At 44.9% G+C, this 26,712-nt stretch overlaps 1 protein-coding gene across 1 annotated transcript in view; it reads left to right on the plus strand.

Annotated features, from left to right (window-relative positions):
* PSMA3 (proteasome 20S subunit alpha 3) overlaps nucleotides 1–26,712 on the plus strand; it is a 143,583-nt gene that overhangs the window by 95,549 nt on the left and 21,322 nt on the right. Inside the window, exons 9-10 of the mRNA XM_078660373.1 lie at nucleotides 5,480–5,547; nucleotides 19,010–19,074. Of these exons, the coding sequence (XP_078516499.1) occupies nucleotides 5,480–5,547; nucleotides 19,010–19,074 (133 nt within the window). The remainder of the gene's footprint in view (nucleotides 1–5,479; nucleotides 5,548–19,009; nucleotides 19,075–26,712) is intronic.

Here is a 26,712-nt window from a genome sequence, read left to right on the forward strand (position 1 = left end):
CACAGGCACAGTCTGTTTTTACAGTTAGTTATTGGGAATGTTTGCAGCGTCCATAACAAGCAAGGCAGGGATAGAGATCAGTACTCGGTGGGACCACTGCAGCAGCAAAGCAAACACAAGGAGAAGATGGACGGAGTGCTGAAACTTTTCAGACACTCACCCCTAGTCACAGATCTGGGTTGAATCCATCATCATTCTTTAGCTCACTTCGCCACCTCAGTTCAGACCCATCTATATGGTAAAACCCTTCATCAGCCAGGCTAGCTTGAATCCAGTGGCAAAGTGGAAGGGACCCACGTCAAGCTATTCTGGCTGATATGGGGTGAAACCCCAAAACCGGTCCTAGGAGGCTTGTTTCAAGTCTAGGGAGGACCTAGCCCGGCACTTCGGGCTGGAGTGTGTTGACAGTTTAGGTTTCCCTCCAAATTTCTCCTCTGCTCTGTGCTAAGACCTGTATGTTAAAACAGTGCACCCCCAGCCACTATTTTGTGTTCACAAGCCAGTGAAACTAGCCCCCCCCCCCCCAGCAACAGGGATATTCTACATCAGAGGGTGCTTCTGTGAGCTGTTTAAACTGTGTTTACTAGGTACTGTGCACTCCGTGTTTTTGGCCGGGTGAGGGAGTAAAGTTTTATTTAAACAGTATTGTTAGATTTCAAGTTAGTGAGGCCTTTACCTGCAGAAGTCCAAAGTGTGGATTGAGCCTGTCTGTCTCCTAGGAGATTGTGAACAGGAGAAGCAGCTTCCCAGCCCCCGCCAGCAGACTATTGGCTATTCAGCTACCAGGCAACTCTGAGTCCTCCCCTCACACTTGCCCAGGTCCCTTAAGGCTTTGCTGGGTGCACCCCAAATCATTCTCCTCCATCTTGTGAGTTGCAGCCTTCCTGTGCCCCAGATTGCAGTGAGCAGAGTCCAGGAAGTGGTAAGGAGACAGACTAGTGCTGTCTCTTCCCCAAAACAAAAGTTGTTAAAAAAAATGATTTTCCCTTTCTGTGATTACTGTCTTTGCCTGTGGTTGTTACAGTTTAAAATTGTAGTTTTAACCTGCCTGTGAGTGCATATTTTATCACCTGTTTTGTTTTTTAAACTTGTGGTTTTCCCTGCCGATGATTGCTTCCATTTAACGTGTTGAATTGTGGGATTTGCAGTCCAAACTCTGTTGTTTATCCATCTCATTCCTGTTGACAAATCAGTTTTCCCTCCAAATTTCTCCTCTGCTGTGTGTTAAGACTTGTATGTTAAATCAGTGCACCCCCAGCCACCATTTTATGTTCACAAGCCAGTGAAACAAGCCCCCCCCCCCTCAGCAACAGGGATATTCTACATCAGAGGGTGCTTTTGTGAGCTGTTTAAACTGTGTTTACTAGGGACTGAGCATTTCGTTTTTTGGCCAAGAGAGGGACTAAAGGGCCAGATGTAGGAGCCATTTACTGACCGGTAACGGCCGATTTCGGCCGTTACCAGTCGGTGAATGGGTTTTTGGGATGTAGGGGCACATTTTTACAGAATCGGTAAATTTACCGATTCTGTAAATTTACCGATTCTGTAAAATACCGAATCGGTATTTTTACCGATTCGGTAAATCTCAGATGTAGGTGGAACGCTTCAGAGTCCCAATGGCCCTACAAATTCGGTATTTTACCACCCAATCCAATTGGGTGTTAAAATACCGAATTCAGGTGTGCATGCACATGTGTGCATGCACACCTATGCCATGTGACAGACAGACATGCCCTTAGGGCATGTCTGTGTGCCACATGGCGCACATGTCAATTTCTGGGGTGCCAGAGGGTGTCAGTGACACCCCCTGCACCCTTGCAGAATTCGGTATTTACCGATTCGGTAATTACCGAATCGGTATTTCCATTGATTCCTATGGCTGTGAAGCCCATAGGAATCAATAGGAAATACCGATTCGGTAATTACCGAATTTTACCGATTCGGTAATTCCACATCTGGAATTACCTACATCCCCCCCCTCTATTTTACCACTTCTTAAATACCGAATCGGTAAAATTCGGTATTTAAGAAGTGGTAAAATAGATTTACCTACATCTAGCCCAAAGTTTTATTCAAACAGTATTGTTAGATTTCAAGTTAGTGAGGCCTTTACCTGCAGAAGTCCAAAGTGTGGATTGAGCCTGTCTGTCTCCTAGGAGATTCTGTACAGGAGAAGCAGCTTCCAACTCCCTGGCCAGCAAACCTTGTCTGAGGTCGCCAGGACCTTATATGGTCTGCTAGTGGTTGGTACATGTGTACACTGATTGGTGGTTGTATCTGGTGTTTCTATTGGATTAAGGTTAGTGTCCTCATTGGTTGGGTATTTGAGGGTTCTGATTGGTTTCTGGGTCTGTGATTCAATCAGTGTAGGGTTGGGACTAGGGCTAGGGTTAGACCTTTAATTGGAAGTAGTGATTAGGGCTTCTGGTGTGATTGGTTGCTGGACTGGTAGGCTTTCTATTGGAAGTAGGGACTAGAGCTTCCTGTACCACTGGTGGCTTGGACTTGGGTTGTGACTACTAGTAGGGCTAGGGCCTCTATTGGACGTAGAGATCAGGGTTTTTGAACTGATAGGGTGCTTGGACTAGAGCTAAGCTTGGCTGTTAAGTCCTGGTCTCCTATTGGTTCTAGATTTTATGGCTAGTGTTGTGATTGGATAGTGTTAGGGATAGGGTTCCCATTGGCTGAAGGGGTCACCTGATTACTAGGGCTATAAAGGGCCAGGGTTAGGGCGTCTCAGCCCGGGCGTTGAGGCTAAGGGCGGAGAGGACAAGGGCTGCTGCCTGTTTGAGCCTGTTCAGGGCAGAGAGGACAAGGGCTGCTGCCTGTTTGAGCCTGTTCAGGGCAGAGAGGACAAGGGCTGCTGCCTGTTTGAGCCTGTTCGAGACTGGCCAGGGCCAGAAATGCTGCCCATTTTCCCCATTTAGCAATACCCAGACCACACCATCCACATCCACAAACTTAAGGTACTTATTGATCTTTATATTGATCACTTTCTTCTAATTTAGCATTTCCAATACACTACCCTATTTCTCAGCCTATACATCTATCAATATATCCTCTAGATCCACTCTCATTTATCCCAAACCCCATGCCACTACTATGATCCCCAAAATAACCCTTTCTTGACTCTCTCCTACTCTACCCCTCGTATCATCTGACACCTCTTCCTACTATACCTATCCCCCAAAACAAACCTTTCTAAAATCTTCTCTGACTCCTCCCCTCCAAAACTCCTTTTTACTCATCCAAAAGCCTCCTCCTACTCCTAAGACCAAAAAAAGAAATCCTTCACTCTTGTATTCCTCCACTATCCTTCTCAATCAAAATTAACAAACTAACATGTTCACTTCTGAAATTCCATATTCAGCTATACTAATTCACCACTAATCCTTTATGGGTTCCGGAGTGGCGTGCTTCAACACCCCATCAGGGGTAACAAGTGCTATATGAATGCAAACCTTTCTTCCCCTTTTATCCTTCCCACTCCAAATAACTGACTAATATCCACCACTGAGATTACTTTCATATTTCACCATACTAATTCACCACTAATCCTTTATGGGCTTCCGGAGTAGCGTGCTTCAACACCCCATCAGGTGTAACAAGCGCTATATAAATACAAACCTTTTTTCCTCCTCTATCCTTCTGCTATCATTCCAAATCCAAATAACTGACTAACCTATCTACCACTTAAAATGTACTTGCATGTTTCACTATACTAGTTCAGCACTAATCCTCTATGGGTCCTGGAGTAGCGTGCTACTCACCGAAAACGCGCTTTGCGGCTCGTCAGGGGTAGTAAGCGCTATATGAATGCAATTACAATTACAATACAATTGGGTGCAGGGTCAAGACTGATTTGCATATGGCTGGGTCCATACTGATCTGGCATGGTGAGCAAAAAAACTACGGATTTAGGCCCAGATCTCTGTACTGGGGTGGATGTATGACATTGTTCTGCATTCTGTCCATCAATTCTTCTTTTTGTATTTGTCATCGCGAGTGGGACAGATATGCCCAGCCGTGGGTCCCGTGCTCTTCATGCTTCTGGAGTCAAGCTATCCTGGCTGATAAGGGGTAAAACACCGAAACCGGTCCTAGGATGCTTGTTTCCAGTCCAGGGAGGACCTAGCCTGGCAATTTTGGCGGGACTGTGCCCATTGGGCCCAGGGTCAAGACTGATTTGCATATGGCTGGGTCCAAACTGAAATGGCATAGTAAGCAAAAAAACAATGGATTTAGTCCCAGATCTCTGTACTGGGGTGAATGTATGACATTGTTCTGCATTCTGTCCATCAATTGTATCAATATGAATTGGACATGGAACTCATATCATTTTTTGTAAAGAAGTTTGCACTTAAATCCATTCTTCCAATTTTTTCACTGCTTACTGTTTTACATTAAGTTTAGAAATCTAGGAAGGATTAAAGCCTGGAAAAGGAAAAGTTTAATATCTGCCAACAGTATTCCAGCACGTCTTTTTTAGATTCATAACTAACCAACCCAATATTTTGAGATTATTGGTCATGGGGTATTGGTCAAAATGTAAGTCTGAATCATCGTAACGTAGTGGCCAGCAGAGTGCTAATTTTAACATTGAAAAGGGAAAAGACTTCTTCTGTTTGAAGATTTAAAAAGAGATTTAACTTTTTTGGGCAGTCTGTGTGAAATGTAATGAATGGTTTGAGTCCCATATGCTAAATTTGTATAATTAGTTAATGTTTCCCCTTTAGGTTGTCAGAGACCAATGTTTATGACGGAGAATGGCTACTGATAGTAATGGATGTGCCTGAAAATCTTTGAATCCAAGCTTAAATCAGAAAGACATTTGGTATTTGTGTCCCCTCCAATTTAGCCCTACATATGGGATATACTGCCATTGTATAATGTAGAAGCACATATTTTGACCTCAAGTACTCGTATAGCGCAAAATTCGCATAGTGCTGTGAGGAGCAAACGGTAAAAAAAACTGAATGTGCAGGTCCATTGTTAGGGAATCGCACATAAATCATGTCATTGATAGAGTTTGCTAATAGAAAAAAAAAAGCTTTTGCGCAATGCTAAGCATTGCACAAAGACGAGCTATCACTGTTTTACATAATGTTTGTAATACAAATTGCAGCATGAAGTCAACCCTTCAGGAAAAATCTGGGTAAAAATAGTAGTTCATGTTCTGTATAAGAATATCGCATAGAAATTCACAGGTCTCACTTTTTGTGCCTTGTGTCGTTTGGCATTGGGATTCCAAGCAAGGCCAGGTCACTCTGATAGTTGATTAAGCTTTGTGTGAAATGTATGGGTATTTCTGATGTTCCGGTCCCCTTAGCATGAATAATAGTAGGGTCCGCACTGCACAATAAATCTAGGGCATAGGCCTGTAAAGTAAGATTATATATTTTGATCAATGCTGGAAAAATAGTGCTGCTGGTTTATGGACATATTTTCACCTAATTATTATGTTTTTAACATTTTTCAGAATCTACATTGTCCATGATGAAGTAAAGGACAAAGCGTTTGAACTTGAACTCAGCTGGGTTGGAGAAAGTAAGAACACATATCTATTCAAAATAAATGTTTTAGTTCTAATTGCATATTCTGGTATTGCTTTTCTGGTAATGTGGTTTGTATGCATATGCATTGTTCCTATTTGGTGTGGGGTGTATCTGAGTCAACTTCATAGTAGTAAGAGTCTGGTACATCACTCCATTCAGATCTGCTACCTCAGGCATTCGTGCAGTAGTTCATAGCCTGTTGTCCCTTTGAGAACGATAATGGGCTACATATGTTACGGCTGACACTACTAGTAAGAGCTCCAGGTACTCTTATCTTAAAGCCTATGGGGTATTTTTCTAGTATTATTGAGGAACAATATTTTATCCGGTATTTACTTAACCCGCCGCAAAAGAACACAAAACCAGGAATGACCTATACTAAGTTCTGCAACTAGTTACTGAGAACACTTATTCATGTCATTCAACTTTCTGTGGTTCCTAAGCAGATCTGCTAATCTAGTCTTGTTCGTTTTTCAAACAAAAAACACTAACTGGACAATATGTATGCGAGTGAAACATTTGCTGTTTAGGTGTTTCACCCCACATCATCGTCCAATACTAAGCCTTGACTGTTAGAACTTACTACACCCTGAATGTCAAAGCCTCAAGATTCTTTGAGTTTGAAAATGGATCTCTTTTCAGTGAGTTCCGGGACAAAGACATTACTTGTCACATGGATTGCCCAGTTGCCCCCGAGTCCCACAGGTCCCAGAAAGCTTGCCTAACACTGGGCTTCGGGCCTTTTCTGGCCGAGCTGCCTATAGTGAAGGTGGGTAATGGGGATTGAGCACATCAGTGATTGCTGGAATTATATCAGTGGCCAAATCTACGTAAGTAGTTCCTGACCTATGGCCCGGAGACTCTGAGTCTGTGAAGCCTACACAGGGGATCTGCGCCTGATTAGAAAACTAAACATTTTTAACAGATTAATAAAGTGTATATAAATAACGAAGTAAGACGTAAAGATGAAGAGTTAAAAAAGTAATGTTATAGTGAAGGAATGTGCAATTGGAGGCTAGAAATTAAGTTGGTATCCTCAGATTGGTTTGTGGTAGTAGTGCATGTGCTTCAAACAGAATATAGTATAAACAGTGAGTGGTTTTGATTGAAATTAGAAACGCTCCAATCTTCCCATTAAAATAAAAATGTCTTTAATTGTTTGTGAATTAGATAGAAAATTTTATAATTTCTGTATTTGTTTGATGAATGTTTGTTTCTGTATTTTTTGTGGTTCCGAACATTGGAAATACTTAGGCCTGGCTACCCGGCTTCCAGTAATGACTCAGTGAGGCTCCCAGGATTGCAATAATTATTTCTTAAAGATCTTTGGGTTCCAGTAGTGAGAAGTGGGGGTCCACAGATGTCAAAAGGTTACAAACCACTGGTCTACGTCAATGTATCACTATTTTGCAGGCTACAGGTTGACATATCCACACTTATTAATGTAGGTGATATGATCAGGAATCCTCCATTGTCTGATTCATGATTAAGTTGATCGAGTCTACACCCTCAATAACTGGCTAATGTGGCCTGTGCAGTGACTGCAAAGAGGCTCAAGAAGCACAGGATGCAGCCTTATCAAGCTGAATCCACCTCTTGAGACTACCTACCCGCACACCAAGTGCGTGTTTCAAAAGCTCAAGTTCTTCTAAAACACACAATCAGCCCATATCCTTATCCTCACAGAAATCTGCCTAAACTGCTCCTCTAACCCCTATCCTTGACTTCCTAGTCTGAATGGACATATATTTGAAACCGGGTGGAGGAATAGCCTGTATACACCGAAGTACACCCTCACTTTCACAATCTGATTCCACTACTCCAATCTCCAACAAATATCTATGCATCAACATTTCCAGCAAACACCGCCCTGTCTGCAAACTACACACATTCTACCACCCCCATGGTCTTTCCTTCATTGAGCATTTAATTGAAGTCATCTCATTCATTGGCGACCCTCTAATGTCCTAAATCGTCTTGGGAGACTTTAACCTCCACTGGTCTAATCTTAAAGATCATGCAGTGAACTGTCTTAAATCCTTCCTATTGGATCATAAGCTGAAACAATTCTGTGATAGTACAACTCACAACAGGGAGAAACTCTGAATCTCATCATATCCAAAGGTAACACCATCACACTGGACTCCATTATCCCTTGTGACTGGTCAGCCCACTATGGCATCTTCTTCTTTACTAACAGGAAGGTGTCCGCGAAGGACGATCAACCCAAGAAAACTAAGCAATAGAAAAGGAACCTCAGAAATATCACCACTGAAGAGCTAGCAATATGATGTACAAAGGCCTGCACTCCCTATTCAGAAATAAAAGAAGTTCATGTCCTCACACATTTCTATAATGCCTCTGTCTCCGGTATCATGGACGCTATGACCCCTTTACAACAAATAAATGCCTCCTCCAGATTCTCCAAACCGTGGTTCAACAACACCCTAAACTCGGAACGCCGTAATCTAAGGTCAGCAGAAAGATCCTGGAAATCTATTCCATCTACCGAACACCTAAACCACCTTCGAGCTGTCGGGAGCTCTTACAACGAAAAAATCAAGAGTGCAAAAGCCGACTTATTCAGATCCTAACTTAATCAAGCCAAAAACCGCCACAAGAAACTTTTCGAAATTGTTAATCAACAATTGCCCAAAGCGCCCATCCGCCCTGACCTTGGCGAAGGCACTCCTACCTGCAATGAATTGGCCGCCGCCTTTGTCGAAAAAACATCAAGCATCAATATTGACCTAGAATTCAAAAGATGCACTGCTCCACATGACCACCAGGAGCTGCTTGTTCCCCCTAGCACTAAACCCAAGAACAATGCCTCTTAGGACACCTTTACACCCTTCAGTGAAAGTGACATCTACAACACTCTTCTTGTGATCAGACCATCCAACCACTTCAACGACCCTCTACCACCTCCCATATTCCAAGAAATAAAGGCTGCCATCCTCCCCATTTGGGCAAAGATTGTGAACGCTTCACTATTGCAAGGCACGATACCGGCTGCCTAAAAGCAGCGCAAGTATCCCCTATTCTAAAAATAAAAACCCCAGACACTTCTGATCTGAATAGCTTCCATCCTATTTCCAACATCGTCACGCTGCCGAAACTTTTAGAAAATGGGTACAAACTTAACTCTGTTCTCACATTGATGGTCATGCAACAGTTGGAATTTCTCAATCAGGCATTGTAGATGCCACAGCACAAAATCTGCACTCACTCACATCTTGGATGACGTTTTAAAGTTGCTATACCAAAAGGAATCCTGCCTCCTGATTCTCCTTGACCTATCTCTTACCTTCAACACTGTTAACCACAGCAAACTACTATCCACGCTGGAACACAGGATAGGACTATCAGGTTTGGTTTGGCAATGGTTAATTTCCTTCCTCCACAACAGATCTCAGAGTCAAAGTGAATCAGTCTCTATCTCAGCCGTCTGTAGTCTCTATGGGGGTTCCACAAGGGTGTGCCCTTTCACCCATACTTTTCAATTAGTTCTTGGAACCATTAGTTAATGCCTTGCTCTCCGTGAACATTCTTTTTCATATATAGGCGGATGACACAACTTTATTTGAAAGTCTCCTCCCCAGAAGACTTCATTCAACTCAACCTTGTCCTGATAAACACTCAAAACGCGCTCATTGAAAACGACCTCATGCTTCACACCTCCAAAACTGAATTGTTTCTCATCGCTCCACTACCCACGCCCCCAAGAGTGACCCCTGGATGCATCATTTTTCATCCTTCAACTGCTCCCCCCTTATTGAGCCTGCTAAATCTCTATGAATCACTCTAGACAGGCACCTGAACATGCAGAATCATATCCGCAATGCAACCAAGGATGCTGAACACCAGATGAGGTTACTAAGGAATCTCAAACCATTCCTTCCACAGAAAGACTTCAAATGGGCCGTTCAAGCTCTAGTATTGCCAAAGTTTGACTACGGTAGTTCCACGCTCTGTGGTCTCCCCAAACAAAACTTGGCCCCACTTAGGGCTTCGATTAATGCTGCAGCTAGATTGGTACAAAAAGAAATAATCACATATCCCCAGCCTTAAAATCCCTAAACTGGCTACCTTGCGAAGCGAGAATACAACTAAAGCTCGCTTGCATGACTTACAAAGCCCTGCACCTCAAAACCCCCATCTATCTGGCTCACAAATTAGAATGATCAGGGGGCTGCTGGCCTTCTCGAAGTGCAAACTCACTGCTCCTGAAACCACAGTTCTCTCACAAAAAGAGAACTAGTAACGTGAGCTTTCTCTGGCCTGGCCCCAAAGATTTCGAACTCCCTTCGTCCGGAAGTCCATCCTCGGCTTCTTTAAAAAATAGAGATGAAAAAAATTCTAATGCTGAAGTTCCTGACCTAAAGACCGTGTCTCAGCTGCTTCAATACTGCCCTCCCCTCTAATGCTTTGACTGTTTATATCACCGTTGTACTCCTGGGAATAACAGTGTTAGCAGGCCATTGCAGACCTTTGTATGGTATTTATGGAATGCTCTTCTCCCATTACCTGATTGTTGTCTTTTACATGTGTTTAATCCGTTGATTAATAGTGTTGGCAGTCTATGATCATACTGGTACTGTTTTTATTGCCTGCTCTTCTACCATTATTAGGTCCGTCCAATCTCAATTGTTAAGCACTCTAAATCGTGACATCATTCTCACACCTTAAACCTTTTTGTAACGCTTGCTCATGTCCTACATTTGTATCTTAGCTACCCTAACTGTGAAGCGCAGAGAGATGCTCTCCGCAGGGTGGAGCAGATCTGTTCCAACACCCCCGTCTTTAATGATCTTCAACGGTCTTCCAGGGCCCAATAGTCTTCCCTAGGTTGCCTGAATGATTGCTCCTGTGAGGTCCCAGTGCCCTTGGGCTGAAAAGGACTTGGCTTCGGAAATGTCGATGACGCAGGGTACAGCTCCTTAACCATTATCCTCCAGCATTTCTGTGGCATTATGACTAGGGGGCAGGTGGCAGACCTCTTTTTAAATTAACCTTACCCATACATCCTCCTCAGCAACATACTCATCCCTTTATGATTATAAACACATCCCTTTGTCTTTCACATAGATGGACATACTTCAGGACATGAATTCAGTGCATTGTGTTAATATCCATGAGCTGCTCAAAATATAGAAGCATATCAACTGTGCACCCAACAAGAGTACTAGAGAGCTGGTTTTAATGCACATTATAGGGGTCAGGAGAGGAGGCTTTGCTGGTGGGTTGCCCTTTAAAGTACGGTCAACATAAACAACCAGCAAGGCCTGAAGGAAGGGCCTCGCTATGATCTGAGAATGTAAACCTGTTGGGTGATAGGTACAGGTGTGGTGGTAACAAGATAGCTTGTACGTTTTTGTATTCCTAGTAGTGGGAATTTACAAGAAAAGATGATGAGGCAGGGTGGAGGAGATCAGGGCTCATTCTCTGGTAAACAGCTCACAATTAATGGCAAGTATAGCAAGAAAATAACACACAGGCTTATTTTGTTACTCTTGGAAGCATTTTTGTAAAATCACTATTATCCATAATGGTTTTGATGTTGGACACCTAATATTAACTACGTTGAGCAGCATCAGTTTCCTGAGAACAAGGCATGCCATCAAAGAGATACCCTGAGTTTCTCCAGTAACAGGAATGCCCACATGGTCAAGGTAGACTAGCCCTTGCTGTTCTGGTTACAGTTCACTTGTGTCAACATTTGTATTGGTCACGGTCGAGAAAAGACATCCTCTCCTTAGCTTAGTTAAGCACGACCCTGTGCATTATTTCTTACCTGCTTTTTTCCCCAGTGAATTCAAAAGTATGCTTGCATCTTGCCCCAAGAGTAACCTTGAGGTCATTCTCTTGGAGCTGTGCCCTTTTGGCTGCAGTTGGTCTCCGCGATTCTGGGCCCAGAGATATTGTAATTTGAAGTTTACATTGTGAACCTCTTCTAGATTGACATGTTTATTTATTCATCATCTATTGCTTGGGTTCTAAAGTAAATTTGTATTTTCAAAGGTTTTTAACTTTGGACATTATCTAAGGCAGAATCAGAATGACTCATTATGATATTGAATTTTGGACTAGTGCCAATGGTGTCTTCAGTCATGTGTGTGCCCTCACATCTGGAACCATTTTGACAGTGATCGTCTGTTTCATGGTATTGGCCTAACGTTTATTACCCCTAGAGTCTCCAAAGTGGATGCTGACCCAGAGCTACATCTATCACTAAATAATTTGAAAGCAGTTGGGCCATTAACTGCTTTTGCCTGACAGTGCACAAATATCTGAGTAAAAGTGTAGCCAAGTGCCCCTTTTTGTGTCATGGTCACCCCCACTTTTTACCACGTGTACCAAACCAAGGTGCTCATGCTCTTTCCCTACAACAAGGTAAAATGGTCTAATTATAACACAGCTGGCACATATTGGGCACCCCTGTAAGTCCCTAGTCAGTGGTACAGCTGGTACCTAGGGCATGGGTATCAGAGGTTTCCTAAGGGCTGCAGCATGTGTTTATGCCACCGTAAGGGACCCCCATACAAATTGCATGCAGCCTTCCATTGCAGACTGTGTGAAATGGTGCAAACCATGAGTGAAAACAGAACACTTGCTGTGTGCCATGCCAAAGTCACTGCATGCAATATATGTAAGTCATCCCTGCAAGCAGGTTGTATTGCCCTAAAACAGGACGCATTGCATTACATGTGAGGGCGTATCTGCATGAAAAGATATTCCCCAGTGCTGTTTAGTTCAATTACTAGATGGTACTCATGAACAGGAAACCCACCTTAAGTACATGTGCTGGTTATTACGAGTTCCTTAGCTACATGATGGCTTTACTGAAACCCATGGTGTTTGGTATCAAACACCTGGTCTTGAAAAATGTGTACTGTTGCTAGTACAAGATTTAATAAGACATGCCCCCCCTGAAAACCTACCAATATCTAGTGTGTTGTCAGACTGGTATTGTCCAGCCTGCCACCACAGACTAGTTTCTGACCCCTTGCAGGTGAGAGCCCTCGCTCTGTGAAGCCAGAAACCGTGCCTGCTCTGGAGGAAGGTGTTCATACCTCCAACAGTATAGCTTGTGATTTAGCATATCAGGTCCAGGGACTTCAAAGCCTGGCGCTGCCTTTGGTATGCGACCTCTACTTCCCCCAGACCTAGGAGATGCAACCCCCTGCCCTGAGGCCCATTTGGCACCAGGACAGGCAGAAAATTAGCTATGCAAGTAGGCGTGTTGCACCACCAAGCTAGTCTTACCCCTAAGATGGGCTGCCTGCTGTGCTCCACGAAAGAAGGAGTCCACCTTCTTGTTGTTGGTGGAATTAGGAACTCGGGGACAAGTTTATTTCCTATCCCCACAGGAAGTCCTATTGGGGGTGTAGTGACCCCAAGGGTAAGTTCCATTGGGTACTACCCTTCACTCCTCTTAACGCCCCTAATATTTAGGTGGCCCCCTGACAGGAGGAACTCAGATTTTACAAACAAATGTGGTACTCTAGATCTGTGGACTAGCTGTGTACATGGTGCCATACCCTGCCTTCTCCTGTCTCGACAATTGCAAAGACCTGACTCGTCCTGCAGGTGTGCTTTCTCCGAAAGCATTGGTGGGCTGCCGGCACTTCGCCAACCAGTCAGCATCCCCCTTGAACTGGAGGTTCCACTTCCCTGCAGCCACTGACCGCCCAGTCCAGTTCATCAATCTGCTGACAACCTGGTCCACCCACACAGCAGCAGCCCCAGAGGAGGTCACTGTTGACCCATAGTGGAGAAGTGTGGCTCAATGGTTAGAGCAGGCAGACCTTGATGCAGAGCTCTGGCCAGGGACCAGGGTTCGATTCCCGCCTCGGCGGGTCTCTGGCTCATTAATTGCCCTGACTGGATATTCTCACCTCAGTACCTGTTCTGATCATGGGTCCCACGCTGCAACTCTGGGCAATAGCTTGCTTAGTCTCCACAACGGCCCCAAAAGCGCTGGGATGCCTGGCTGCACCTGGGGGGTGCCCAGGAGTGGACATTTCCCAGGAAAGCCAGGAAGGGTTCCTAAGCGGTATACGGACAGCGCCGGGACACCTCCGGTGGAGGTAGCTGTGCGCTTTACAAATTCCGACATTTACATTTTTTTTTTACCCATTCAGTCTTCGAGACGCTGACCCTCACCGGGGGTTCCCTGCACCAATACCTGGGGCTACCAGAGCCGGTTTAAATCACCATTGCTTGTTTGTGTTCAGTCTAAACACCACCGCCACCAAGATCAACCTGCACTTCGAGGGACTCCAACAGAGGCCAGATCCATAAACCAGGAGTAGTCTTGCTGTGTTTCGTCACCCTCTTCTGCAGGTGCACCCTGAACTGCGAGAGCCTCAAACTCTCCGACCTGCTGGACAAAACGCCTATGCACCCGAGCCCCCCAGCCAGAGTCCATTAAAACCTATGGCGTCTCTGGGGTCCTAAGACCTTAAAGAGCCGAACCCGCATTTGATTTCTGCCACACTGGTCCCCAGTACCCCCTTGCAGCCTTTCTTAGCAGGTACTGTTCCTCTTTGACTTCAACATGTAGCGTTCGAGACTACCACCACTGAAAGCACCTCTGCACCCGGACACCCCAGGGCAGGTAAACCTGAACTCTTGGGGCTTCCTTGGACCATGGTCCATACTTACCTTAAGTCAAGAAGAACAGTCCTGTAAGTCGTTTGAAAGTGATCTTATGCAGTATATGTTTCTCCCATAGGATAATCTTCCCACGTTCGAAGCTCATACCTCAAATTTGACAGTTGTATTTTCTGTTTCTGAAAATTGCTAATGAAAAAATTACTTAACTGATCTAGAAGACCTTGGTATCTAAATTAATATAAAAATCGGTGTTACACACACACCCACACACACACCAGCAACAATGTCAAAATGGGCCCGCGCCACCATTTGATGGCGGGCCGCAGCAGGGTTCGCCTTACCCCAATAAATCCAACGAAAGGTTGTCACCAAATATCAAAGGACAACAAGCTGAGGCCCAAGTGCATTCCAGGTGAGGTTTAATGACAATAACACCCAACTCGTGCCGCAGCCGCTTGTTCACGAGTGAAAGTCAGTGTTGAATCAATAAAGATATATACAAAAAAAAAACATTTAGTCATGTGACAACAAAAAGTGAAAACATACTCATTTCTTTTTTCCTTTCGTATGGTGGAATTATACATTCAATATACCGTTCTTCTACCAATCATAAAAATCTATTCAATTGTTGATCTTAGAGGTTTGTAGTGAAACATAACTGATATATGTACTGTTATTAAATCACAGTTCCCATCAAATCGAGTAAATTAAATGAATCACTTATGTACAAAACTACACATCCCATAACTCTTAGCGAGCTTATTTTGGTCATGTGCTTGCCGCGTCCGACTAGCACTCAGATCGCAGTGCCATAGACGTCTCATAATATGTCAATTGATAATAAAGCCACAGTGGGAAAACAATTAAAAAAGGCAACCTTTTGTTGGATATATATATATATAAATATATATCTATCTATCTATCTATATCCCCCGTCTGTTACCGGTGCGCTCTTACCAGCGGGTGCCGATTTCGAGGCCAGACCAAGCCTCGTGAATCATCGACCAGCAATCATAAAAAATGTTCCTGATCGTTTGGGAGTGCGATTTTTTTTTTAGGTCGAGGACCTAAAGGCTGCGCTTGCGCAGTCTGGGGTCGGAGATTTAATGTTTCTTAGTAGAGCGGTTTAACCCGCCTCCCTGCCCCGTCTCTCCTCCATTGGCTGGCTTCCTAAACGGAGGCCAGCCATTGGAGGAGAGATGCGTCACTCTAATTTAGCCCCGTCTCTTTCGGATTCGGGGGCGTAAGTTTTGCTGTTCTTTAGACAGTGACGTAGTCTGTCACTCAGAACCACAAAACCACGCCCCCGATTCCGAACAATTCGGAAGCTTGCGGCCGCCATTTTTTCTTCACCCGCAGTGAAGGTGAGCTGTTCCTTGTTGTTCCTCGTTGTCCTTGGTCCGTCCCCCCCCTTGCCCCCTCCTTCCGTCCCCTCTCGTGTTGCTGTTTTCTGTGCATCCCGGCTCTCCCGGTGACCCGCAATGTGACCCTCGGCACGAGATGCGGCGCTGGAAGACCCGTGCAGAAGGTGGAGGCAGTCCGAGCCTTGCCCCCTCCTTCCGTCCCCTCTCGTGTTGCTGTTTTATGTGCTTCCCGGCTCTCCCGGTGACCTGCAATGTGACCCTCGGCACGACAACTATGGCGGAGGTAAGGCATAAAGTGCAGGGCAGGGAGGCCGGAGAAACCACCACTAGGGCAAACTTAATCAAAACAGCTGTTCCTAGTTGTGCTTGTGTCCTTGTGTCCATCCCCCCCTTGCCCCCTCCTTCCGTCCCCTCTCGTGTTGCTGTTTTCTGTGCATCCCGGCTCTCCCGGTGACCCGCAATGTGACCCTCTGCACGAGATGCGGCGATGGAAGACCCGTGCAGAAGGCGGAGGCAGTCCGAGCCTTGCCCCCTCCTTCCGTCCCCTCTCGTGTTGCTGTTTTCTGTGCATCCCGGCTCTCCCGGTGACCCACAATGTGACCCACGGCACGACAACTATGGCAGAGGTAATGCATAAAGTGCAGGGCAGGGAGGCCGGAGAAACCACCACTACGGCAAACTTAATCAAAACAGCCGTTCCTCGTTGTGCTTGTCCTTGTGTCCTTGCCCCCTCCTTCCGTCCCCTCTCGTGTTGCTGTTTTCTGTGCATCCCGGCTATCTCCAATCAAGATATACATGTAAGGAATTGAGTACATTAACCAGACATATGGTTTAGGTATACATCTCCCAGACCGTAAAATAAAGTAAAATGGCACAACGATTTCTTTGCACCAACCTTTATATTCACAAGTTTGCCATATTCTGAACAGCCGGCCTGTAAATTGCATCCACGAACGGCAGGAGAAACATACCCGTTTTTATTAAAGGTCCCTCGCGTCTTAGCTACATGACGCGTTTCTGGTCCGCTAGAGTGGCGATTGAAGTAGAGATAGGACGTGGGATCCTATAGGTGTTGTTCTATGCCCGATTGGCAACTGCCATGATGAAAAAGAAATAGGATATGGAATCCTATAATTAGCGTTCTATGCACGATTATCAGCTGTCCTATTGAAATAAAAACAGGATCCTAAAGTCTGTATTTTGTACCCGATTAGCAACCGCCATAGTGGAATATTGATGTATCTTATCCCAGCAGGCAGCAGCTGCAGGTGCAGGGCAGGGAGGCCGGAGAAACCACCACTACGGCAAACTTAATCAAAGCAACGTGATTGGGATGCGCCACATCCTCCTCTCTTCTGCCTTTCCCACATGCCCTTACTCCCCTCATCATTTCTCTCCTCTTTTCCCCCTCGCGTATCTTTCTCTCCACGCGCTCTCCTTTCTCCGTTGCACGGCCCTCCCTCCCCCTGTTTATTCTCCCTGCTCCTAGGCCCGCTCCCCCTGGTTCCACCCTGCCCGGCCGCATCGGCCTCTTCTCAGCGCTGTAGATAGTTGGAGATTAAGTGATTTGTCCAGAATCACATATGTTGTGCAGACGCCGAGCTGGTTCCCCAGCTCCAAAGTCGCGAGCTCTGGCCGTTGCGCCACATCCTCCTCTCTTCTGCCTTTCGCCTCGTCCATGCCCTTACTTCCCTCATCATTTCTCTCCTCTTTTCCCCCTCGCGTATCTTTCTCTCCACGTGCTCTCCTTTCTCCGTTGCACGGCCCTCCCTCCCCCTGTTTATTCTCCCTGCTCCTAGGCCCGCTCCCCCTGGTTCCACCCTGCTCGGCCGCATCTGCCTCCAGGGTTGTGCGAGGGGGTCATCAATCTTAGGGCGGACATTTGAGGGGGCGCTTTCTGGATCTTGAGCCTGAAATACTCGCTATAAGGTGCGGATCATCCAGGATGGAACAGTAATGCGAATCTTAAAATGTGACCGATATTTGATGAGCCCCACAAAGTGGAACTCTCTCACTACCTCACTCTCTATCTCACTACCTCACAACTTCACTCTCTCTCTCTCTAACTCACTACCTCACTCTCGCTCTATCTCACTACCTCACTCTCTCTCTTTCTATCTCACTAATTCACTTTCACTCTTTCACTACCTCACTCTCTCTCTATCTCACTACATCACAACCTCACTCTGTTTCTATCTCACTACCTCAGAACATCCCTCTCCCTCACTACCTCACTCTTTCACTACCTCACTCTCTCGGTCTCTCACTACCTCACTCTCTCTCTATTTCACTACCTCACTCTCTCTCTCTATCTCACTACCTCACTCTCTCTCTGCTAATGCAATAGGTCTCGCATATGCAAGCAATTAAGCTATTGCCAATATAAATGACAATGCCATTTATTTAGGGATACAAAAAAAAAAATGAGCAATGCCAATAGCTCTACCTATAATATTGCCGAGACCAACGTTCTACAAAAAGTAGTCTTTAAGACTTCTTATGGCACTAACTGGTTGCTAGTTTGATAACATTGGTTACTGGGCACAATTATATTTTAAACTGTATTACTAGTGCATAAAAGTGTGTGTGTTGTACATATAAATGCAGTCGTTTTTTTCACTCTTGAAGCTCCATTTTTCTTTGATATGAAAGCACTGCCCAGACATTTTTGTGTGCATTTAATGTATCTTCATGGTGTATTTAACTTTTCTGACTCCTACCACCATGAGTAACCCTCAAATGCTTGCTTTGCAAGATCATGGGGACTCAAATGACATGGTTATCCAATGTAGAGGCCAGAGACACTAGTGAGAAATGACAGTATTCACGTAGCATACTGCACAGCCACTGCGAAGGAACCAAAAGAAAAAGCCCTGCATCAACTTCTTAATACACAAAACCCACCTCATTTCATCGTAATATGAATTTGAAGTCCTACATTAGCATGGATGTTGGAGACACCTTTGTCTTCTCTAGCTACAATGTAGCACAATGCTATGACCTAACACATCTGTGTTTATATCTTTTGTGATGATGGCGACCATTAAGGTCATAACACTGTTATCTGTGCTTGAACAGTATTATCCAAGTAACCCAACTGAGGTAATGGGAAAGGCGTTTACCTCTTTAGGTACTGGGGAGGCTGTCTAGGGCAAGGATTGGCATTAATCTTAGCACAATTTCAGGTAGAAAGTGTTTCCATAGCTGCCTGCACTACTCTTTTAGATTTCCTCAGTAAAGGAAACTGCAAAGCCTTCTAAACCTAAGAGGCACTTGACTATTGGCATCAACATTTATATGTGTAACATTTTCATGGGACAGGAGTACCCAATCCCCAGTGGTTTGATGGGGTTGGCAGTTTATAGAGCATTCCTTAACTTCTAAATCCCCCTCTTGCCGCTTTCATTTGCTGTTAGACATGTGAGTGGCCTTCGAGCTTTATTACAGTGGTACATTATTTGTTGTTCACAGTAACCAAAGGCAAGCATGAAGTTGTTCCAAAGGACATCCGAGAAGAAGCTGAGAAATATGCAAAGGTAAACAAATGAGTGTGTTTTGCATTACTTGAATATAGAGGTGTTAGATTATATGTACAATCTTTAGTCCAAAGCCTAGTTAAATGCTATGCTGACCTATTGATATTCCAGAATTGTTTTGCTATGTTTATTAAATCACTTTGTTTGATTGTATAATTTATCCTGGAAGCTTGTATAATTTATCCTGGAAGCTTGGTGCATTATGTGCTGATGTCAATAATCACACGTTCTCTGCCCATTCTCGAAGCAAAATGTAGTTTTGCTGACAAGATGGTTTTCTAATGCTCAACATGGCTTGGCTCGCATACCCTCAGTGGCCCTTGAGAAATGCCAATGCCTGTCCCTTATACAAGAGAAAGGGACGGGGCACTTCTGACAATCATTTCTCGTAAAAATTGCCCTGAAGATCAAGGAAGTATTGACCATCCAAGCATCTGCTCTTTTGTACGCCACTGCTTGTGGAATGTTTATTGACTATGAGTGGGCTATCAAACATAAAGAGATTCCTTAAGTATTCCAAACTTTGGACGGAGCTTCTCAAGCATCTGGATTAGTGAAAGATTTCTTAATCTGTACTAGTCTCTGACATTTCTAGAATACCTTGGTGTTACATATATGCCAGTTCTGCAGGTCATCTTGAATTTTTTTCAAACCCAGTCAGTCAGTCAAAATACACTTTATTCGATTTTTGTTAAAATCATAAAAGGCAAAACATACATATATTTAAAAAAGACATTTTAAAAATACCCACAATTCATTTTGTTTTTACATAGTGTCCAAAAAAAAAATCACTTAATTAGTCACCATAATACATACAATAAAGTAACAGTTAATATATTGGTTTTTAGTTTTTAAACAGTACGGTTCTAGGGATCCTTTTGTTTCTACCTCTATATGCGGCTGTTAAAAAACTCGCTACACAAAAAGTGACATGTGCATCCGGCAATCTTTGGAGATAAAGCAAGGCAGGTCTCACTTGTATAAAGCCCAGTGTTTTCAGGAGGGGAATTAGATATTTTCTCCTCTCAGTATTGTAAAATGCACAGAAAAACAGGAAATGGAGAGTGTCCTGATCAGAGAACTGGTCACACTCACAGGGTGGAGCATGTTCCGGTTTACCCCACACAGGGAAGATGCCTAGTGAATAGTGGATTAAATTCATTCTGAGTCTGGTTAACAAAAATCTATGCAGGGGATTGGAGACATATTGCAGGTAAGGTTCCATCGAGGGGGAAGAGGACAAAACCAGGTGTGCTCTTACTAGCGGTTTATTAACTTCAGACTCCTCTCTCTCTAAACGTGCCCTCCCCTGGAATTCCTTCTTGATCCATGCAATGTCCGCTTTCCTGATTTTTGACGGAGTTGTATATAAATCAGGTCTCCCGAGGGCAGTGAATGATGACTTTATGTATCTTAGCCAGGCTATTTTCATTGCCCCCTCCCTTGCAGTCACGTCTTTAAGAATTGTGTGGTTTAAAGACAACTCAGTATTTATCCAGGTATTGGCCCAAAAAAGTAAGGGTGCCATTTTCAATCCATCTATAATATAGGGTAGGCCAGCTTCCTCATGTATGGAGTAGGTAGGTGTGGAGTTTGGGACCGACAAAATTCGTCTAATAAGTTTATTCTCTACTATCTGCATACTATCCAGATTAGTATAACCCCACAATGCTGCACCGTATGAGGCTATCGAAATGCATTTACTTTTATAAACTTTTAACACAGCATCCATTGGTTTAGCCCCTAGTCTTTTGGTAAAATCCAACAGAGCTGCTGTGGACCGGGCTAAAGAAATATGTTTGGCCTTAATTTGCGGGGCCCAGGAGCCCTTCTCATCAAACAGGACCCCTAAGTAAGGAAAAACCGGGACCCTGGAGAGAACCTCGCCATTGCAAAAAAAGGTTTTAGTATGTGATTTATTTTTTTGTGGACCCACAATCATTGTGTGCGATTTAGTCACATTAATTTTTAGATCCAGTTTGGCCATAAAGGAGCCAAAAAGTTCCAAAAGGGTCTGTAGCCCAATGCCCGTACGGGCGATGAGAACAGCGTCGTCCGCATATAAAAGAGCCGGAATCTGCTTCCCACCTACCCGCGGGACATCGGCGTTGCCTGCTAACAAGGACTTCCCTAGATCGTTAATGTAAATGGTGAATAAAAGTGGGGCTAAAATACAGCCTTGACGGACACCCTTATTTGACCTAAAGCTGTCAGAGCATCGCCCTTCCCTGGTTACCCGGACCTTCGCAGTAAGTCCTTGATGCAGACTTGCAATGAGGGCCACCAAAGGGTCCTCAATACCAAGCTCGCGCAGTATAGCCCAGAGCTTGGCCCTATTAACCAAGTCGAAGGCCGAGGAGAGGTCCATAAAGGCCAAATATAATGAACCCTCCCCGGCCACCGTGTACTTCGATATTAGAAGGTGTAAATTTGAGCATTGCTCTAAGGTTCCCCGTTTTTCCCTGAAGCCATATTGAATCTCTGCGAGATCCCCACAAATCTCCAGGTTTGTTCTCAACTTCGTCAGTAGTACTCTGCCCAGGATCTTAAAGGCAGAGTCTATCAAAGAAATTGGGCGGTAACATCCCGGGTTCTCCCTGTCTCCTTTTTTAAAAATTGGTACTATGACAGATGTGTTCCAGGTTTCTGGAAAACATCCATCATTTGTTGCCCTGAAGACGTTTGTAAGGACTTTAGACCAGGTGGTTGGGGCGTATATGAAGAAGTCTACCGGGACTCCATCCGGGCCCGGAGCCTTATTTTTCGTGGAGTCCATTATAGCTTTATATACCTCCTCCTCGTTAAATTCTACTGCCACTAAACCCCTGGTCAGTCCTGTCTCATTTCCATTCACAGGGTCATTACCGCCATATATATTTTTAAAGTGATCAACCCATTTCTCATCACTGATAATACAGTCGGAGATTGTGTTGATCTCCCCAGAGAAGAATTGGTTGTTTATGATGTCCCAGAATCTTTTACTATTCCGTAGTATATCCACGTCAAGCAAATCATTCCAGGCATTCTTTTTAATTATATTTTTTCTATTTTTAACAACCAGTTTATACTCTCGCCTTAATTTAGAGATTAAAGTTTTATCCCTCGGCTTTATTTTAAGGGCATTTTTCAGTTCTTTATGGGCTTTACAGCAGTTTCTGTCAAACCATTTAAATGGCTTGGGTGGCAGGCTGGAATTGGGAACTGTTAGTTCTTCAGCCGTTTGTGAGCAGATTAAATTAAAAGCTGAAACAATCTCTTCATTGGAGGCATTTTGGTCTAAACAAATACGCATGGGTTCCTCTATCTTTGGGCACAGGGAAGCCATAAAGGTTTCCTGAACCACCTTGCCCCACTTGAGCCGTCTGCCCTGGTCACTGGGCACCGTCGATGTGCAAGCCCTGGGAAGACCCAGGTGTTTGCTCCATAAGTCACTCCAATGAACCTGTACAGAGACTGGGTTGTGATCACTATGTGGAGAGGCAGTTACCTCGTAAATCCCCATCTTAGAGGTTAAGCCCTGAGAAACGAAAATAAAATCTATCACAGACCCACTTTCAGACCCTTTGTAAGTGGGAGGTGATTCGTCACTACCAGTGCTAAGGGGTTCAGACATATTAAGGCTAGCAAGGAGAAATTCCAGCGCCTCCCCCGCTTTGGTGTGAGCAAAGTGCAAATTGCCATTTTCCGTCTGACCATCTAAGTTGCCTAAGTTGCATTTTAAAACACATTTTTGGATGTTAAAATCACCTAGGATTAAAAAATCGAAATTAGTGCAAGATTTGTGACTATAATCAATAAGAACATTTTCCAGATGATCCACATGGGCTGTATCTGTTAGTCTAGCCCAGGAATTATAAAAATTTGAAACCACTAAGACCCGCCCTGGTGCGATAGTCCATTCTACCATTAAGATATTTGGGGACCCAGACTCTAATTGTTTAAACGTCCCTGCCAGTTTAAGCGAGAAGAGGAGCACTAGTCCACCCTTAGCTCTTCCTGCGCTACTTGGAGTTGCTGGGATAGTAAAACTTGTGAACCCATCCAGCCAGAAAGTTGGTGCGGTGTCCCATGTTTCTTGTAGGGCAATTACGTGGTTACTGGCTATGAAGTCTATCCATGTGGGATCTAGTCTTTTGGCTCTAGTCCCTGCCACGTTCCAGCTAAGAAACCGACATGGAGTCTGTTCCACCTCCCCTAATGGAGCTACAGATGGTATCTGAGTATGTATTAGTTCTTCGTTGATTACAGACGTAGAATCCTCCGCCCTACCTGGTTGGGTTTGCAGGGCCAAGTGTCTTTGCACCACTAATGTTTCTGGTTGGGTACCCTTTTCTGCGGACTCCTTAGGGGCCTTATCTATTTGTCAATCCACCCCCTCTAGACTATTTAAGCAATTAAACCGGTTGTAAGTTGGGAGGAATGATGCCGTTCTACCCAAAAGTGGCCAGGGATGAGAAGCCTGATGGCGCCCTCTACTTCCCACTCTCTCCCATCCATCATGTCGTTGGGGTGGATGTTGTAGGCCTGGGGTACTTGGGAAGAAGAAAGACACACGGAGGGTATGGATGGTAGATTCCCTTGATATGTTTCCCCCTTGACAAATGTGCGACACCGTGCCCTTGTCCCTAAAGCTTACCAAAATACAGTCCCCCGTGATCGATTTCTGCCTTCTCCCCACCCATGGGACCCTTCTTACCATTATAATCTCATTGTTAAGATGTCTCGGGAGAGGTCTGTTTCTGTTTAACCACTTAATGACCCTAGTTTTTAAAGTACAAAAATCCTCTATTTCCCCTTCATCAAGTTGAGGGACCCCTGCCATAACTACTGTAAAGTCGTTAGTCTCAGGTGGTAGGTTAGGACGACGAGGTCTTACCGGGGGCATTTTTTGGTTGACCGGGATGTTATTTTCTGTCGTGTGTGCCTGAGATACTAATACAGGGGGAGGTTTAGGTGTGTTGGCATAGAGTGCATTGGTGGTTACAGGGTTTGGGTTTAGTGGTTTTTGGGGGACTACCCCGTTTGCGTCCTGAGGTGGAATTGGCGTTGGATTAACCGCCCTGTGTTTTAACCCTTGCGAGGCTACAGGGCTAGTGATGGCTGTTAAGTCACTATCCTGTCGACCACTGCGGTTTTTCAGGCTTCCCAATGTGGCCTCCAGTATGGTTAATCTAATCTCGATCTTTTTTACGCTTTCGCTGATCGGGAGTAACAGAGACCTTAAGAGAAATTCCAAGTTTCCCAGTGGTACAACAGAGAGGGGGACTATATCACTACTAGCTCCTACATCTATACTCAAGGCGGGAGCTATAACTTCCTGCGCATTGGGTTTAGAATGTGACTCTACCAATGGTTTTACTGTGGGTACCTGATGTTTTAAGGATTTCCCGAAGTCTGAGTGTAGAGTCTTGGGTTTACTACCACCCTGTGCTCCCTTAGCCCTTCTCCTACGTTTTTTGGGGGGGGGTCCTGGGATTGCTTGTGTGGTGGCTGCTTTCAATTTGGAATGTCTGTCGTTACGGGTTGTGGGCGATTGTGGCATTAAAACTGTAACCCCCCTAACGGGACTAATACTATTAGGTGGAGCACTACTAGTGATTTCAATTGGGGAGGTGTTCGTCCCTTCCCTTAACAAGAGTGGAACATCCTCAATACGAGTTGACTCCTCCCTTAAAGTAATGGATAGATCTCCCATGGGGGTGTTTTTCAAATTGTCCACTGATCGTCTCCGTTCCGCCCTTAGCCTTGACAAATTTCCCTCTTTATCCACCTCCCCCACAGCCCGGGTAAAGTAATTTTCAAGAGTCCCATTTTTCACTCCACCCGGCTTCTGAGGGGTACTCTCCTTTGTTGGTGAAGGCATGGTTAAACTCCAAGAGGGTCAGTCAGTAATGTCACCAAAAACGAGTGCAACAAAATTATATAACCTGTAAGTACCTTTACAATATGGAACACCAAGAGGGTAGGCCCAGCCCGGCCTGCTCCGGCCTGTGACGGCCTTGGACGGTCCCGCCCTTGTCCCGGGCTTCTCCCGGTCGCTCCCGCGCGCTCCCGCGCAGCGGGGGTGCCAAGTGCCTTAAATGGAGTTCAACTACGTAGGTCAAGTGGTGGGAGGGGTCGGGGAGAGCGGCCCAGGTGTGGCGAGTCAGGCAGGCGGGCGCTCCTGGGATATGCAGTCCCAGTGGAGCACACACGCACGCTCGCAGCCCCGAAGGTTCAGCCTCCCACGTAGATTCTGCTGGTTCAGACTGCAGGCGGCACTCCTGGCGCAGCGGGACCCGCGGAGCGGGTTCCGCAAGAAGTAGATGCAAAAAAGGAACTCCCGGTGGGTCCAAAGCAAGTGGTTCAGCAGAGCGTCCCGCTCGCCTGTACTGCGAGCTCTGTAGTTAAGGGCTCGGTCAAGTGGTGGGAGGGGTCGGGGAGAGCGGCCCAGGTGTGGCGAGTCAGGCAGGCGGGCGCTCCTGGGATATGCAGTCCCAGTGGAGCACACACGCACGCTCGCAGCCCCGAAGGTTCAGCCTCCCACGTAGATTCTGCTGGTTCAGACTGCAGGCGGCACTCCTGGCGCAGCGGGACCCGCGGAGCGGGTTCCGCAAGAAGTAGATGCAAAAAAGGAACTCCCGGTGGGTCCAAAGCAAGTGGTTTCAAACCCTATTTTTGTTGGCCATAGAACTCTGCACACTTTACTCCTGCTAACCAAAAGTAAAGTGCTTGTGCTTCCTCCTTTTAGCATGATGAAATTGGTACACACCTGTCTGGCATATTTAACTTACCTATTGGTCCCTGGAATATGGTACAAAGTGTACCCAGAGCCTGTAAATTAAATGTCACTAGTGAACTGCAATACCCATGGTGCCACCAACTACAGTGACCTAGCAGACTTGTCTCCAGGCGTACCAGTGTAGCCTGGCGGTGCAGTTGTAAACTGCCAATTAAAACTGTCAAAATAAACAATTTTTAAATAAAACCTTCCTTTTAAATATTATGAAAATTGATTATCATTATCACTTTGTGCTTTTTGGTGCTGTTCCAACTTAAAACTTTAAAAATTAATTTTTCCGGCTCCTTTTATTGGATTGTCATTTTGGTGTCATTTCGATTTAAATGCTGTTTTGGTACTGCATAAATACATAACATATTGCCCTAAGATAACACTGCCACAGTTACCAGGGCGATGAGCTCAGATTAATTTAGTGCCTGAAGGATCACCCTAAAAAAGTTTGTGATTATTACTTGATGTAAACCCGCCCATACATACACACACACACACACACACATTTATACTCCAGTTTCTTAGACTTGGCTAATGAGGTACAATCATTTACAATGGGTCACTGCAACAATGTATTTGTCCTCTCAATGCTATACTTCCAGAAGCTATCCATTATTGGATCGTTCATAGATGCACGTGTTTGAATCATCACAGTTGTGAATGTGAGAGTACCACTGTGTCATTATAAAAGCAGCTAATGACATAAATATAGGCTAACATGCAATGAAAAGGAACTGCAATAGCCGATCTATATCCTTTTGTGAAAAAGAAATCCTTTTGTAAAAAAAGAACCAAACCTGAGCTATAACTAATCAGGCGACAGTACCCTCTCGAACACTCCCAAGAAGATGATGGCGTCCTAATAT

The sequence above is a fragment of the Lissotriton helveticus genome, chromosome 9 (assembly GCF_964261635.1).
Source record: "Lissotriton helveticus chromosome 9, aLisHel1.1, whole genome shotgun sequence".
Taxonomy (NCBI): domain Eukaryota; kingdom Metazoa; phylum Chordata; class Amphibia; order Caudata; family Salamandridae; genus Lissotriton; species Lissotriton helveticus.